The 13,968-nt window shown below is 55.5% G+C and overlaps 1 protein-coding gene across 6 annotated transcripts in view; it reads left to right on the top strand.

Moving 5' to 3' along the window:
- The window catches only part of SH3PXD2A (SH3 and PX domains 2A), a 234,804-nt gene that overhangs the window by 147,804 nt on the left and 73,032 nt on the right, over positions 1-13,968 (top strand). For 4 of the 6 annotated variants that reach the window (XM_046027609.1, XM_046027608.1, XM_046027607.1 and 1 more), the window contains one exon: positions 3,021-3,049. In XM_046027609.1, coding sequence (XP_045883565.1) covers positions 3,021-3,049 — 29 coding nt within the window. Of the gene's footprint in view, positions 1-2,880; positions 3,050-13,968 lie in introns of those variants that run through there. The other 2 variants (XM_046027611.1, XM_046027610.1) reach the window with 2 other exon arrangements.

Here is a 13,968-nt window from a genome sequence, read left to right as displayed (position 1 = left end):
TTCCCCCACCATGCCTGATATGTGAGGGATCAGGGAGTGCCAACCACTGGATACCTAGCATACTCAGTGGCTGAAAATACAAAACACCTTTGCTCAAAAGTGCCCAACCAGAAACCTGCAAGAGGTTTCCTATTAGGGCCATGCCTGCTTGGGCTGGAGGCCAGGTGCCCTGTGAAGGATTCCTGTACTGGCCACTCCCACCAGTCAGTCACAGCCCGGCCACCCCCACTGCCAGGGAGCCTCCCCTCCATTGACCGAGGTGCTTCTCAGGCCCCCACAAACCTGCCGTTCCCCTCCCTTCCTTGCACCCACAGCTCCAGGGTGGCCGTGTTTGAGGATTTGAGCACCGGAGGAAGGCCTGGGTTCTCGGGCCCAATCCCAGCCTCACCCCTGCTCATCGTGTGACCTTGAACAAGTTGTCAGCTTCTCTAAGCTTTGCCCACTTCGCCTCCTGCAGGGGGGTCCAGGTGGGAGGGGCTTATACTTTGGTTAAAGGAAGGGCTGGCCAGGGGATCTGTCTGGAAGATTCTCTGGCACTGCAAGCACATCATTCTTACTAACCAAAAAAGTTTCTTAGTGGTGACTTGGGTCCTGATGGGGACAATGGCATAGGGACGGCAGCGCCGCCCGGTACCACTCCTGCCTGTAGTGAAGGGGTGGAGTTCTCACCCAACACTTGTCAGAGATGCAGACAGTGTGGTGGGAGGCTCCACATCTGAATTTGTAACCAGCTCCCCAGATGAGCTTTTTGAATAACCGAGCTGACATTGCTGACCTGGGCACGGCACAGAGGAGGCACTTAGTCCCTGGGAATTATGTCCCTCTCCCCCTTCCAGTCCTCAGTGTGCCCCCCTGTCACCCGATAATGACCTGCCTGTCTCCCTTCTTATTGCTGTTGATAAGCTGAAAGCGAATCCTGGGGAGCCGGCAGCTACACAAACGAGAGAGGAGGAAGGTGGCTATGGCACTGAGAGGAAGCCATCCCCACCAGGACCAGGGGCAGCCCATGGATGGTCCGCTGGCCCTTGTGGTCCCAGGCCCTTAAGGGCTTCTCCTGCAACAACGGCAGGAACACAGCTCCTTTCCCAGGCCTCCCTCACTCTGCAAAAAAGCCTGAGAATCAATTCCTCCCCGCGAGTGGCAAGTCGGCTGGGCAGGACATAGCCACCATCTAACGCTCTCCTCTCCACAGAGAATTCTCCCTACAGCTGAGCTTCAGGCACTCCAGGAAAGTTTGTCCTGCTCTTTCCTTCCGTCCTAGGGACACGAGCTTGCCTGGCCTGCCAGGTCGGGATTGGGGGGCAGACGGGAACTCCCCACCTTCCTAACTCCTTTCGGAGGCAGCAGACTTAGCAGGTCTGCCTCCAGCCCATGGACCCTGCCGTTTCCGTTCTTGCAGGCGGGTGTATACACCACTGCTCTTTCCCAAGTTGGATGGTCTTGGGCAGCGGCTCACCCTCTGTTTCTTCATCTGTAAAATGGGAGTGATAGGACCGTCCTCTTAGTGTGGATGTGAGGACTGAAAGGAGCATGGGGTACTAGGAGAGTTCTCAAACTAAGATGGGCAGGTAGGGGGAAGGTATCAGAAATGCAGCTTCCTGGGCCTCAGCCCATTTCTGAATCACTGGGGGTCTGAGCCCAAACTTTAGAAAACTCAAGAGCCTAGGAGAGGCGGAACCCCTCACCCTGGGCTGCGCAAGCAAATCACTTTGGTGCTTAACTCCCCAAAAGCTCAGGCTACCCCCAGACCTCCAGAATCAGGGAGTCTCCATGAGGTTAACGGCCTTTCTTATGAACCTGCTGTTCCTTCCCCCACGAAATCACTTCTTTCCAGCTGGCAGACCTAGCTGGCCAGTTCACTTACACCAAAGTCCGGCAATTGGCATTTTCTTTGATCCCCCCAGGGAAAGTAAAGGCATTTCCTCTAGTCTCCAGATAGATCTCCAGCCAGCCTCTCCTGAGCACTCAAGGAACCTTAAGCATTTCAGAGGCCTGTGACGCTCTCCTAAGGATTAGCGAATGGCAAAGGTGGTGGGAGGAGCCAAAGGCAGGAAGAGGGGCGGAGTTTGGGAAGTAGCCTGATCCGGAGCCTGGGTTAGTTCCTTGCTGGAGGGCCGGGCAGGCCCCAGCCAGACTTAGTCCAGGGCAGCTTAAGGGAGGCTCGGAGATGTTGAATTATTGCCATTGACGCGATTTGAATCCAGTTCTCACTCAGAAGCTCCATTCTTACCATTCCTAGCCTCACAATTACCGTCGCATTGTGCTGTGCCCTCCCTCATTGATTGCTGAACCTCCAGTTTCCCAGCCCGAGCCTTTAAGGTTGAAAGCCACATCTGTTCAATATTCAGCCTGTAGTCGGTGTATCTTCACACCTACACCAGGCTCAGGGGAAGTAATAGGAGGAGTCAAGCCACAGTGTGACCTAAGGGAGCCTTGCGTCCAGGGCAGGGGCAGACTTTCATCAAAGGGTCACACAAATCTGCAATTATGCAGAGGAGAGGAGGAGATGGGAAGGATGTTGGGGAAGACACGCTGAGGAGGTGACATTTCAGTCGTGACTGGAAGTCTGAGTGGGCATGAGCAAGCGGTGCAAAGAATTGGGAGGGGAAGCGCTGCAGGGGAGGGGCGCGGGCGCCCCGGGCCTCAGTTTCCCTATTTACAAAGTGTGAGAACCTGCCCCGCCCTCCCCCACCCGCCGAGGACCGGGACGGTGTTCCCCCAGATCCTCTCGTCTGGCCGGCCGGGGGCGGGGCGGGGTCAGGGGTGCGGGCGGGGCGGGGCGGGGCCCGCGGCTCGCGCCCGGGGCTGGGCTGGCGGGGGGACCCGCGGGCAGGCGCGGCGCGCAGTGCGTGCGGCTGCGGAGCGCGCGGCTCGCGGGCCGCCTGGGATCACATGAGCGGTGGTGCCGGGGACCGACCGCAGCCGGCCGGTGGGCTCCCCGCAGCCGCAGCCCAGCAGCCCCGCAGCCCCGCGCCCTACCCGGCCCTAACCATGTCTATCTGTTGTTGCTTCTTTTTCAGGGATTATGGCAGTTCCAAGAGGAAATCAGGTAAGGGAGCCTCCGGGCGTTTTTTCTTCCAACCTCCCTTCCCGCTTGGCGCTCGCGCCTCTTGGATCCTGCAGAGGACTTAAGGGGGGCTTGACCTTGCCGGCCGCCCAGTGTTCCCTTCAGGTGTCCCCCTCCCCAGCCCATAGCCCCTAAGCTCTCTGGTACTCGCACCTTCCCCTTCTTCCACGGAGCCCCTCAGGCTCTCCTCGTGGGAATGCGGGTGGGTGCATGGGAGGGTGTGGGGGTGTCTCATGAAGGGCCCCCCGCAACCCTGGCAGCCGGCTCCTGCCCCCACCCCCCGCGGGCTGCTGTGCCTATTACTGGGCACTGCTGTGACTTCTTGGGTCCTTCCGGTGGTGCGGCGGTGATAAGGGGGTTAACAGAGACGCAGGGTTTTCCCCATGCGAAGGTGAGATCCTGGACTGAAAAGGGGTCCTACTTGAGTGGCTGTGAGTTTTTAACGCCTGCAACGCAAGCCTTCTCCTTTCCCCCCACCTCTAAGCGCTTTCTCATTGCTGCGGGGGTGGGGGCTGAACGGTAATCCCAGCGGAGGCTAGGATTGGGGGTGGGGGGTGCCCGCCCTGGCATTGGCCTGACAGGTGCCCGGGTCCACTCGGAGTTTGCGAAGGGGGTGCGGACAGGGAGAGAGGCGGGGCGAGTCCTCCGTCGCTGTCTGCTGGGGTCAGAGAAGGATTCTCTCCGGGTGGGGGAGGCCGGGTTCTGCACATGCCTGGGTGTGGGTGACGCATAGGTCATTGGGGAAGGTGGTCCCTAGGGGTTAGGACTGTGTGTCTGGCGGCGGGGCGGGGGGAGGGGTGCGGCAGGGGGAGGTGGCAGACTGAGCGACCTGTGTTGACATATGTGTTGCCCATATTTATGGGGGTGGTGAGTTAGGGGACCAGCAGCCATCTGGGGGTTCTGGCACTCGGGGATGTGGGAGTATGTATTAACACGTGGCTCCAGCTATCGGTCCCCTGGGAAGATATCTGTTGAAGTGCCTTGACCTGCGGATCCGCAGAGGTGTGTGCGCCCATATATGAGGGATAGAATGTGAGTTGAGATACATGGAATTGTATGTCATGTGTGTTTCTGAGTATGGCTTGGTATGTTTTGTGTGTGCAAGTGCTTGCTGATATGTTTCTTGGGACCAGGAAAGTTGTACCCTGGTTTATGTACAGGGTGGGGGGGGGTTGCATGTGTGTCGGTGGGGCTGTGTGTGGGTCTTCCCGGTTGTATGCCGTGAGTGTGTGTTAACTCCTTAGGGCGCTCGGGTGTTGAGTGTGTGTGCCACTGTGTTGGGATGTATCTGGTTAGAGTCTGTGTTCATGTGTGTTTGTGAGCCTGTTTGGGAGGTGTCTAGTGTGGAAAGAGATGAGTGTGCATGTGCCTATGAGCTGGGTGGGGTGTGGGAGGGTCTCAGGTCTGCCCACCCACTGGTGCAGAAGGATATTTCCTGCGTGAACAGAAGGGAGAGGCTGCATTAGGAACCGGAGGAACTGTATATTGCATATGGGCCTGCTGTCACTTGCAGTCAGAGCCCCCCGGGGTGGGGGGGCAGGGAGAACTGGGAAAGAGGGGCACGCTTGGGATTGTATTCTGTCACAGCACCTCCCACCCTCACCCAAGAACCTTGCCTGGGCCTCAGAGGTCTAGTGTACTAGCTGTGCCTGGGCTCAGATTCTGCTCTGCGTGACCTTAGACAAGTTTCTAAACTCTGCCTCAGTTTCCTCATTTTCTACATGTTATCTACCTCACATGTAGCAGTTTAAATAACTTCATGTGGGGTAGCCCCTAGGACATAATAACTCAAGTATAAGTTGGAAATCATCAGTATTTTCTGAAGCCCTGGGATCTTGGGTGAGTCCCTTCTCTACTCTGGGCCTCAGTTTCCCTCTAGACCAGATAACCTCTCAGGTCCCCCTACAGTCCATCTCCCCCTGCCATCTCTGAGGCTCAGGTTCTGTGCTGCTTCCTAAATAAGGCAGGGCCCCACCCAGGTTGCTTTACCCAGGGAAGGCCTCCCCTGGTTTCTCTGCCTTCCACTCTCAGGTCAGGAAAAGGATGGAGAGAGAAATTTAATTTACATTGGCTTATGACAATGGCCACTTAGTGTCATGGTTAGAAGTGCAAGTTCTGGAGCCAGACAGCAGGAATGTCAAGCCTTGCTATTCCTCCTCTGGGACGTTGGGCAGATTTCTTACCCTCTCTGTGCCTGTTTGCTCCTCTGTAAATTGGAGACAGTATCCATACCCACCTTGTAGTGGTTAATTTTATGCGTCAGTGGTGGGCCATAGTATTTAGATGTTTGGTGAAGCATTATTCTGGATGTTTCTGTCAAGGTAGTTTTGGGATGAGGTGGACATCTGCTGGACTTGGAGTCAAACAAATTACCTTCCATAATATGGGTTGGCCTCATCCCATCGGTTGAAGACCTTAATAGAATAAAGGCTGACCTCCCCCCCAAAAGAACGAGTTGAGCTACCAGACTGCTTTGGACTTGAACAGCACCCGAGTCTGCAGCCTACCATCCTTTCCTACCCCATCAGATTTGGGCTCACCAAGCCCTCATAATCACGTGTGCCAATTCCTTAAAATAAGTCTCTTTATATATACACATTCTGTTCTGTTTCTCTGGAGAACACTGACTAATACACACCTCATGTGGTTATAATGCAGATTGTACAAATTAGTCTCTGTAAGCATGCTTAGAACACTGCCTGTAGCCTAGAAAGCTCTCCCAAAGTGCCAGCCCCTATTATTTATTGAGCATCCCCTAGAGGCTGGCCACTTCACGTATGTTTTCTTATTTGCTGTCCAGAGGCTCATTGCATATGAGTGATGGGATTCCCATTTTACTGATGAGACACTGAGGCTCTGAGAGGTTGGCTGCCCCCAGTCTGTGGCAAAGTAAGGATGAGTCCATGTTCAGCCTGCTCCATAATGAAGTTCACGGAGCTTCCCAGAGTCACTCCAGCTAGCAGTGCGTGCACAGAGAACATGGGTGCTGTTCCCTGGTCATCACTTTTCACATATTAGTCCCCAAAGCCCCAGGTCTCCTCCTCCGAGGTATCTCTTATTGAGCACAGATCCAAGACTTGAAGCCAGGCCTGGGAAGGTGGAGTCGATAGCAAAAAAGTTCTCAGGCAGCTTACAGCCTCTTGGAAGTGGCAGCAGGACCGGTGACCTTGAAACTGGAAGGCAGTATAGCCTCAGACTTCTCTGCTCCCTCCTTCCCTGCACTGAACCTGCTCCTCCCCGCATCTTCCCCATCCCACCCACCATCCATGCTCTTGCCCCGGCCCAGCATCCAGAAGTGGCCCTTGACCCCTTCCTTTCTCTCCCCTGCCAACCCGACCTCCACCATCATACCGTGTTGGAAGCTCCCTTCTCTTCAGGAAGACCGCAGCTTCCTTCTGATCTGTCTGCTCCCACCCCTGCCCCTCCACATTGTTCTCCACACCACAGCTAGAGTGAGCTCTTCAAAGCAAGTATCAAATCATGTGCTTTTCTGCTTAAATTGCCCCATCCTACGCAGAATAAGCTCTTTAATCCAGCTCACAAAGCCCTGTGTGCTTTAGCCCCTTGCCTGCTGTCCCGCCCCAGGCTCTACCCTCTTCTGCCTACCCACCCCAACATTCCTGCCCCGCCCTCTGCACTGTCATGCCTCTCACCTTCCGTTCCTTACACACAACAAGCTCGTTCTCTGCACACAGCCTTGCACTTGCTGTTCTGCCGCCGGGAATGCCGGTTCCCTGATGTTTCACACAGTTGCCCCTTCTTAACATTTTCAGCTTAATTGTGACCTCAGAGAAACCCTGATTTTCCAGTGTTTAGCTGCCGCCTCCTATCACCATGTGCATCACTGACCACATTCTATCTTTGGGTGTTCTTGGCTGTGATCTGTGTCCCAACACCTTGAGAGGGAAGACCTTGCTGCCAGGCCTGCACTAGTGGCGGGGTCGTCCCCCCCCCATGCTGGTTGAATGCACAAGCTCACACGTGCGTAGATGAGGGGTGGGTCAGAAGGCTCTCTGCAGCCTCAAATCAGGGGACATTATCTGGGAAGAGGAGCAATTTTGCTGATTGGGGGCAGAGAACAGGCAACTTCGGTGATGAAGGGACAGCACTTGGGCAAAGTTGGGACAGCAGGACCAAGCATGGCTTGTTTGGAGACCAGAGACTTCCACTGACCTTATCGTGCGCTAGCAGCTGTAGACCAGGTGCTGTGTTGGGTGTTGTGGTTACAGGGATGGGTCTTTCTGTCCTCGAGGAGTTTGCAGTCCGCCAGGGTGATGAACTGTGTATATATAAGAATGTCCTGTTAGAGGGAAGCAAGGAAATGACATGGGTACCTGAGGGAGAGTAGTCAGGGCAAAAGCCTAGACAGTGCAAAGGCCCTGGGGTGGGAGCATGCTCAAGGCATGGCAGGGAGGTTTGTGGCTGGGGTGGAGAATAGTGGAGGGCAAGGTGGTAGGAGGAGAGAGCAGAGAGGTAGCTGGGGGTGGGGGGAGCAGCACAGACCACGTAGGGCTTCTCAGGCCATTTTAAGGGTTTTGACTTTGAAGAGCCACTAAGGGATTCTGCTGAGATGGGGGGCATGATCTAACTTAGATCTCAGAAGGATTCTTCTGACTGGTGAGTGGAGATAGACCAGGAAAGGAGATAGGTCATGAGAATTCCAGCAGCAGTGGAGGCCAAGCTGCCATCAGTGTGGCCTAGACCTGGATGATTGGGTCCAAGCTGCGAGCGGTTCCTGTGGGTGCTGGGGAGCGGCAGTCAGCCCCACTTGCCAGTCATGTGACCTTGGGCCAACCCCCTCCCACTGGTTCTGCTGTACTGGTCAGGGAACAACTAGAGAAGCAGACCCAGGGGGGAGCTACTCATCCAGAAGTTTCTCGCAAGGAATTGGCTTACAAGTCGGAGGTCCAAGGGCAGGCCAGCGCCACAGTCTACAGGTGAAATCTCCTCCTCCAGGAAGCCTCAGCTCTGCCCTCAAGGCCCTTCAGCTGATTGAGCACCCCCTGCCAAGTAGCTAGGATGATCTCACTCAAAATAAACGAATCACGGACTTCGTCACATCTGTAAAGTACCTTCCACAGCAGCACATGAGGCGTGAGTGGTGGGGTCCCTGGGGTAACTGGGAATTGGAGCCTGGCCAGCTGACCCGTAAAAACTGGCCGTCACGCCCGTAAAATGACGTCTGCCCTGCCGCCTGCTGCCAAGCGCAGAGGGTCCCTGGAGGTGATGCAGCGAGGGGGCTTTGGGCCCCGTGGTAGGGCGGTCCGTTGCCAGTCGTGGTGCTTGGCTTCCTCCACGAGCTGAGAGGGGGCTGGAGCAGGCTCCCCTGAGCAGCGGGTGCTCTTCAGACCTGACGAAGACCCAGTGAGTGCCCCCCCCCCCCCCCCCCCCCCCCCCCCCCGCCCTCTCACTTCTGGAAGCTGCGTCTCTCCCTCTTCCGGCTGTGGAGTTCCGAGTTTCGCCGCCAGGGGGAGCAGGCGGCCACGGAACCTGCGGTTTTCCCTTGGCCCCAGGTTGCGGCCCCGCAGAGGGCCTGATGCTCCAGACCCTCCAGCGGTCGCGTGAGGAGCTGCGTCTTGTCTGAACGCAAATGAGGTTGCTCAAGAGTGTGGCAAGTTTTTCTTTTGGTCAAGTGTTGATGTTCCTCCTAAAATCCTGTTTACTTTATATTTGTCCTTGGAAAATTAGTGAGTTCAGCCCGACTTCCATTTTACCGATCGTAAAATCTGCATTACTGGACGGAGTTGATATGATCCGGGTTCCCCCGACGGGCACAGAAGCATGTTGCCTGAAGACAGGAGTTCAGGTTTCGGCGTCAGACGGACAGGTTTGGAACCCCAGCCCTGCCATGTGTTTGCTCTGTGATGGGCAGGTTGCCTAACCGCTGACCCCCTTATGCCTTTACTCCCTTATGGAACATGGGGGTAAAAGTAGTGTCTGTCTCCTTAAACGTGGGGATGGAAGTAGCAGAGTCCTGGCACACAGCGAGCTCCCACTGATGGCGGCTGCCACTGTTACTGGTTTAATAAGTATTGGTCGATTCTGAAAGGAGGGGAGAAGTGGGTCTTCCCTTTGGACCGTGAGTTGAAAAACCCACTTGAAGCATTTATTTTCCAGGCCCGAGGCCTGACCTCAGAGAAGATGGAAGCTCGACCCGGCCACTGCGGAGTCATTGGTAGAGTTAAGAACCCGGATTCTGGAGCCAGAGTACTTAGTTTCGTGTCCCAATCCTGCCAATGGTGTGGTCTTAGGCGAGTCCTTAACTTCCCTGTGCCTCGGTTTCCTTGTCTATGCAGTGGGAACGATGATTCATCAGGTTGTTTGAGGCTTGGATATGAGTGACTTCCTATGAAGTGTTAACTCCAGGACCATGCCTGGCACAGTAAATGCTTGCTGACGTCTGACGCCGAAACCTGAACTCCTGTCTTCATTTTTATTATGAATAGGAGGCAGTCCCATGGGTATCCAGCTCTCCAACAGGAGAGACCCCTGGCTTTGCTATTTGCCTTCCTCCAAGAAGCAGGTCCTGTCAACCAGACAGGAAAAGGTAGAGTGTGCACCATCTCATAATTGCTAGTAAACCTTGCAGCAACCTGGACAGGTGGTCTTGTCCCCATTTTATAGACCAGGAAAGTAGGTTAAGGAACTTTGCCTTAGGTCACCTGGCCAGGTAGACCCAGGATTCAAATCTGGCCCTTCTGATCCAAACCTCTTCCACTGAAGCCCGTCCTGAGCCAAGGCCCAGGGGATCCACAGGTGACCAGGACTTGGGTTCTGAAGGCCTCTAGGAGGAGGGTACATAAACTGGGATGGGGGCTGCCCCAAGAGAATTACACTGAGACATCTAGAGGGAACTTACTGGTCATAAGGGATTCTTAATTGGGGAAAAGTTTTCTTTACAGGATGAATTTGGTTTTTAATGAAGTGGATTTGCTTAAAGCCCATAAGTACTGGCCACTGTAAAGATTGTCTACCCTCTTCCTGTAGAGGAAGGCCCTAAGAGGGGGGCTCTGTCTGTCCAAGGTGGGAGTGGGCGGAACTGGTCCCCCACTGGTCACATTGCCACCAGGCCTTGGAGCTAGGCGGAAGTGTGAGTAGGGCCATTACAATGCAGAGAAAGTAGGTCCGTAAGGCCTCTGGGACTGTCCTCCCCCAAGATTAAGGCCCTATCCAGCCACAGGAGGAGGGGGACAGAGACACAGCGGGCAGCAGCCGCCTTTGCTCCCCATCCAGAGGCAGCTCTCCTAGAGGCTTTCATTTCTCATAAGTGATTGCTGTCACTGCCCCCACAGAGCTCACAGTTCAACCGAGAAAGCAGGATGTTGTCAGGGACTCATTAACGACTGCAAGCCAGGCTAGGTTGCAATCCATAAGCTGTGGGAGTCAACCAGAAGGGGACAGGGCTAGGAAGATGGGGGAGGCTGGGGATGTGCAGGGGTTAGGCAGCTGCCCCTGGTGGGAGGGCCAGGCACGAGCAAGGACTCAGAAGCTGGAATCGGGGTGAGGAATTTGAGGTAAGGAGAGGTGTCCAGCCCGGTGGAAGTGGAGAAAGGGTTAGGAGAGGGGATGACAGGAGATGAGTCTGGAAAGGAAGCTCTGGAGACAAGATCAGCAAAGACTTTTCATAGCAATTTCCAAGGCTTTCTTCTCTGCCCGAGCCACCCATCGTCAGTGAGAGAGGCCCACGCTGCTTGGAGAACTTGGCCAAGACATTCCTGGCACCCTCCAATAGCCCGTTCCAAAAGTGAACATGTCTCATGAAGCCATCGCCTTCTGGCACATCTCACGGGGGCTGGTGTTTTTACACAATTCTTATTTTCATGGCTCTGGGTCCTCAGCCTGATGTCACCCCCGGAGTTCAAAGCCAACTAATTGGAAATGGAAGGAGACTGATTGATCTGGCAGTGCCACGAGCAGCCCATGTGGCAGTGATGGGATGGAGAAAGTGAACACACTGCTTATGTGTGTGTCTGTGCCTCCCCTCCCACACCCGGAAGCAGCGTGGCCCCACTGCCCTACTGGCCTGGACACGGAGCTCAGGTCACCAGGCACACACGCAGGGCTCCTGGCCTCCCCTGCCCCACCCCCAGCTAGCCTGGCTGCCCTCGGCCCTGCTTGCTTCGCCTTACTCTGCCCCTCGCTGCTGTCTCCCCATCTTCCTCTACTAGGAAAGTGCTAGAAAGATGGCCCTGAATTAAACATCAAGGAAAAGGCTAGAGGTGTGCTCTGGAGTCCCCAGGCCCTGCCCAGACCTGCTGAATCACCCTCTCTGCAGTGGGGCCCAGGAATTCGCAGGGTTGACGGGCTCTCCAGGGATTGGGCGATCAAGCCAGGGTCAAGTATGAGATGGGTCATACTTGTGGTTGATGGCAGTGTTCGGGGTAGACAGGCAGTGAGGCTGCCTGAGGACTGATGGGGCTGGCCCTGAAGGGGCACTCAGCTGTCTCCCAAGTCGGGGAGAGGGTGGGCCACCAAGGGGAAGTGGGATCTGTTGGGGGCCAGAAATCACTGGCCCAGCGGTCCGGGCTTGGAGAACAACAGCCCAGGGGTCTGCCCAAGCACTGGTCTCCCTCCTGGCCTCATCAGGAGGCAGTGATGAGACTCCCGTCTGCCTTTTCTTTCCACAAGGTTGTCTTCTTGGGGGTAGGAAACACCCACGTTGTGGTCCAGCAAAGAAATGTTTCCCACCGCAGCCCTCGGCCAGAAAATAATGTGTTCCTCACTTCGGCTCTTTGGTTTAGAGGCATGTGAGCGAAGACACAGCATTTCCAGTAATGGTGAAGCCAGTGGAAAAACAAAGATGTGGGGGAAATGTGCATTACTTATTGTGTTAGCACCTTTTTCTGATCTACGGTTACTTTGTTTAGAAACAGAAATGTGGCGTGTGTGACTTAGTTGGCTCGCGGCCTTTTTATAATTGGTCAGTTCTGAAATGTGAAAGCAAAGAAACATTTTCCAGCGTTTCAGTAAGAATTAGACATTTGCAGGGAAAAAAGGAAAGAAAAAGTTTTTTTCCCGGACGCTTTCTGCTTTGCCCCCTGGATCTTGTCATGGCCGCACGTGACCCAGGCAGCTGGGATGAAGATGTATTTGTTAAGGTTAGAACTGGCATCTTGTACCGAGGAAAGTGGGCCATGTCTAGGTCCCTTCACGTCCCTGTGCTCAGAAGGAGGAGCCGTCCCCGCTTGGCCAGCCTTCCCCCAACGCTGCTTCTGGCTAACGGGTGCAGTGTTGGAGGAAACCCCACAGGGATGTGAGGGCTGCTTCTCTCCTCGTGTTGGAAGAGGGTCAGGGTTGGGTGCCGAAGTGTCCCGGGCAGGAGGGTGAGGTCCTTATAAAGCTGTGATGACCGACTGGGGACGAGAGGCCAAATGAAGACTGTCTTTGTACGTTGGCAGTGGCCCCCCGGGGAAACCGAGCAAACGTGCAGCTGTAACCCCCTGGATGGGACAAGTTCTTCCCGTGTGTCAGCTCCCTGCCCTGCACCGTCCCTCCCTGGGGCCTCCGTGTCGCCAGGAGCCCTCCGCGGCTTCTCACTCGCATTTGAGCGCATGGCGGTACAGAAGGGCCCGTCGCTCAGCTTTGTGGATGAACTTGGTTGCTCTCCCTGCTCTAAGCGCACAGCTCAGTGGACACTCGTGGCAGCTCTCCCCCCGGGGAAGTCACAGGAAGCCGGTTTCTGAAGGGATGCTGGGCCTGGACTCCCCCCCACCCCCCACCAGCTGGGAGGAGCTGGTTTCTGCCAGGCCCGTATTTGACCTCACTGGCTCTGCCCGTGGCGGCCTTGTCGAGCTCTCCAACGACCATCCATGCACCTGCTCAGCCAGGCCCTGCTGTGGAAGTCATGGGGTACCAAGATGGGTAGGATGAGGTCCCTGTCCTCAGGACAGTTAGGACACAACATCCAAGTGCTGCGGTGGAGGTGGGGCGGAGTGCAAGGGAGTCTGCCTGGGGGTGCCGAGCAAAGCTTTCCAGCCCCGTTCACTGAGATTTTTAAATGAGTCAGCCTGGAGGAGAGGGAGACCCCGTGCAGAGGACATCTGGACACCGTCTCAGTATTCGTGGTGCCACGTCTTCCGTGTCCCTCCTGCAGTTCCTGCTGGGTGGCGCTGTTTCAGAGACGCTGTGGCCGATAGCCTCTCGTTCACTAATGTCACTGAAGCTTAAAAAGCTCTAATTATAAAGTTAATCCATGTGCCTGGGCTGAAGAGAACTTGCCCCACGGGCCACCTCTGACCCTCTCCTTATCATCAGGAGGACTCTGGTTCCAGCTGTCTCCAGGGGGACACATGTCCTTGCCTGTTAAAGGAACATAGATGGGGCTCAGTCATTAAGCGTCTGCCTTCGGCTCAGGTCATGATCCCAGGGTCCTGGGATCCAGCCCCACATCGGGCTCCCTCCTCAGCGGAAAGCCTGCTTCTCCCTCTCCCATTCTCCCTGTTTGTGCTCTGTCTCTCACTCAAATAAATAAGTAAAATCTTTAAAAAAGAAAGAAGGCAAGGGAGAGGCATGTAATTCCAGCTCCATGATCACCCTAGCCAGGCGCCCAGCGCCTAGAGGTGCTCATTAAATATCTGACCAATAGATCCCCACTGGGGAAGGACCCTCCAGCCAGGGGGTCTCCCCAGTGGTTGATGATTGACCATGATTGACAGGACAGAGGAAAAAGCAGCCCTTTCATATTGCAGGTGAAGACCAGGGGCCCCCATTTCCCCACAGTTGTGTAATGAGCCAGGACAGGCCCCTCTGGGCCCCAGTCTTCTTCCTGGCCTCTCCTGGGGACAGAAGCCCAGCATTAGCCAAAGATCCTGAGCTCTGGTGCCGAAGGGTTAACTCTGTGCTCCCCAGAGAGCTCACATACTCCTGACCCTCCGCTGTCCTCCAGGCCCTCCCAGCTGGGC

The sequence above is a fragment of the Meles meles genome, chromosome 13 (genome assembly GCF_922984935.1).
Source record: "Meles meles chromosome 13, mMelMel3.1 paternal haplotype, whole genome shotgun sequence".
Classification (NCBI taxonomy): Eukaryota; Metazoa; Chordata; class Mammalia; order Carnivora; family Mustelidae; genus Meles; species Meles meles.
The sequence above is the reverse complement of the archived record's forward strand: the minus strand, read 5'-3'. Positions and strand labels throughout refer to the sequence as shown.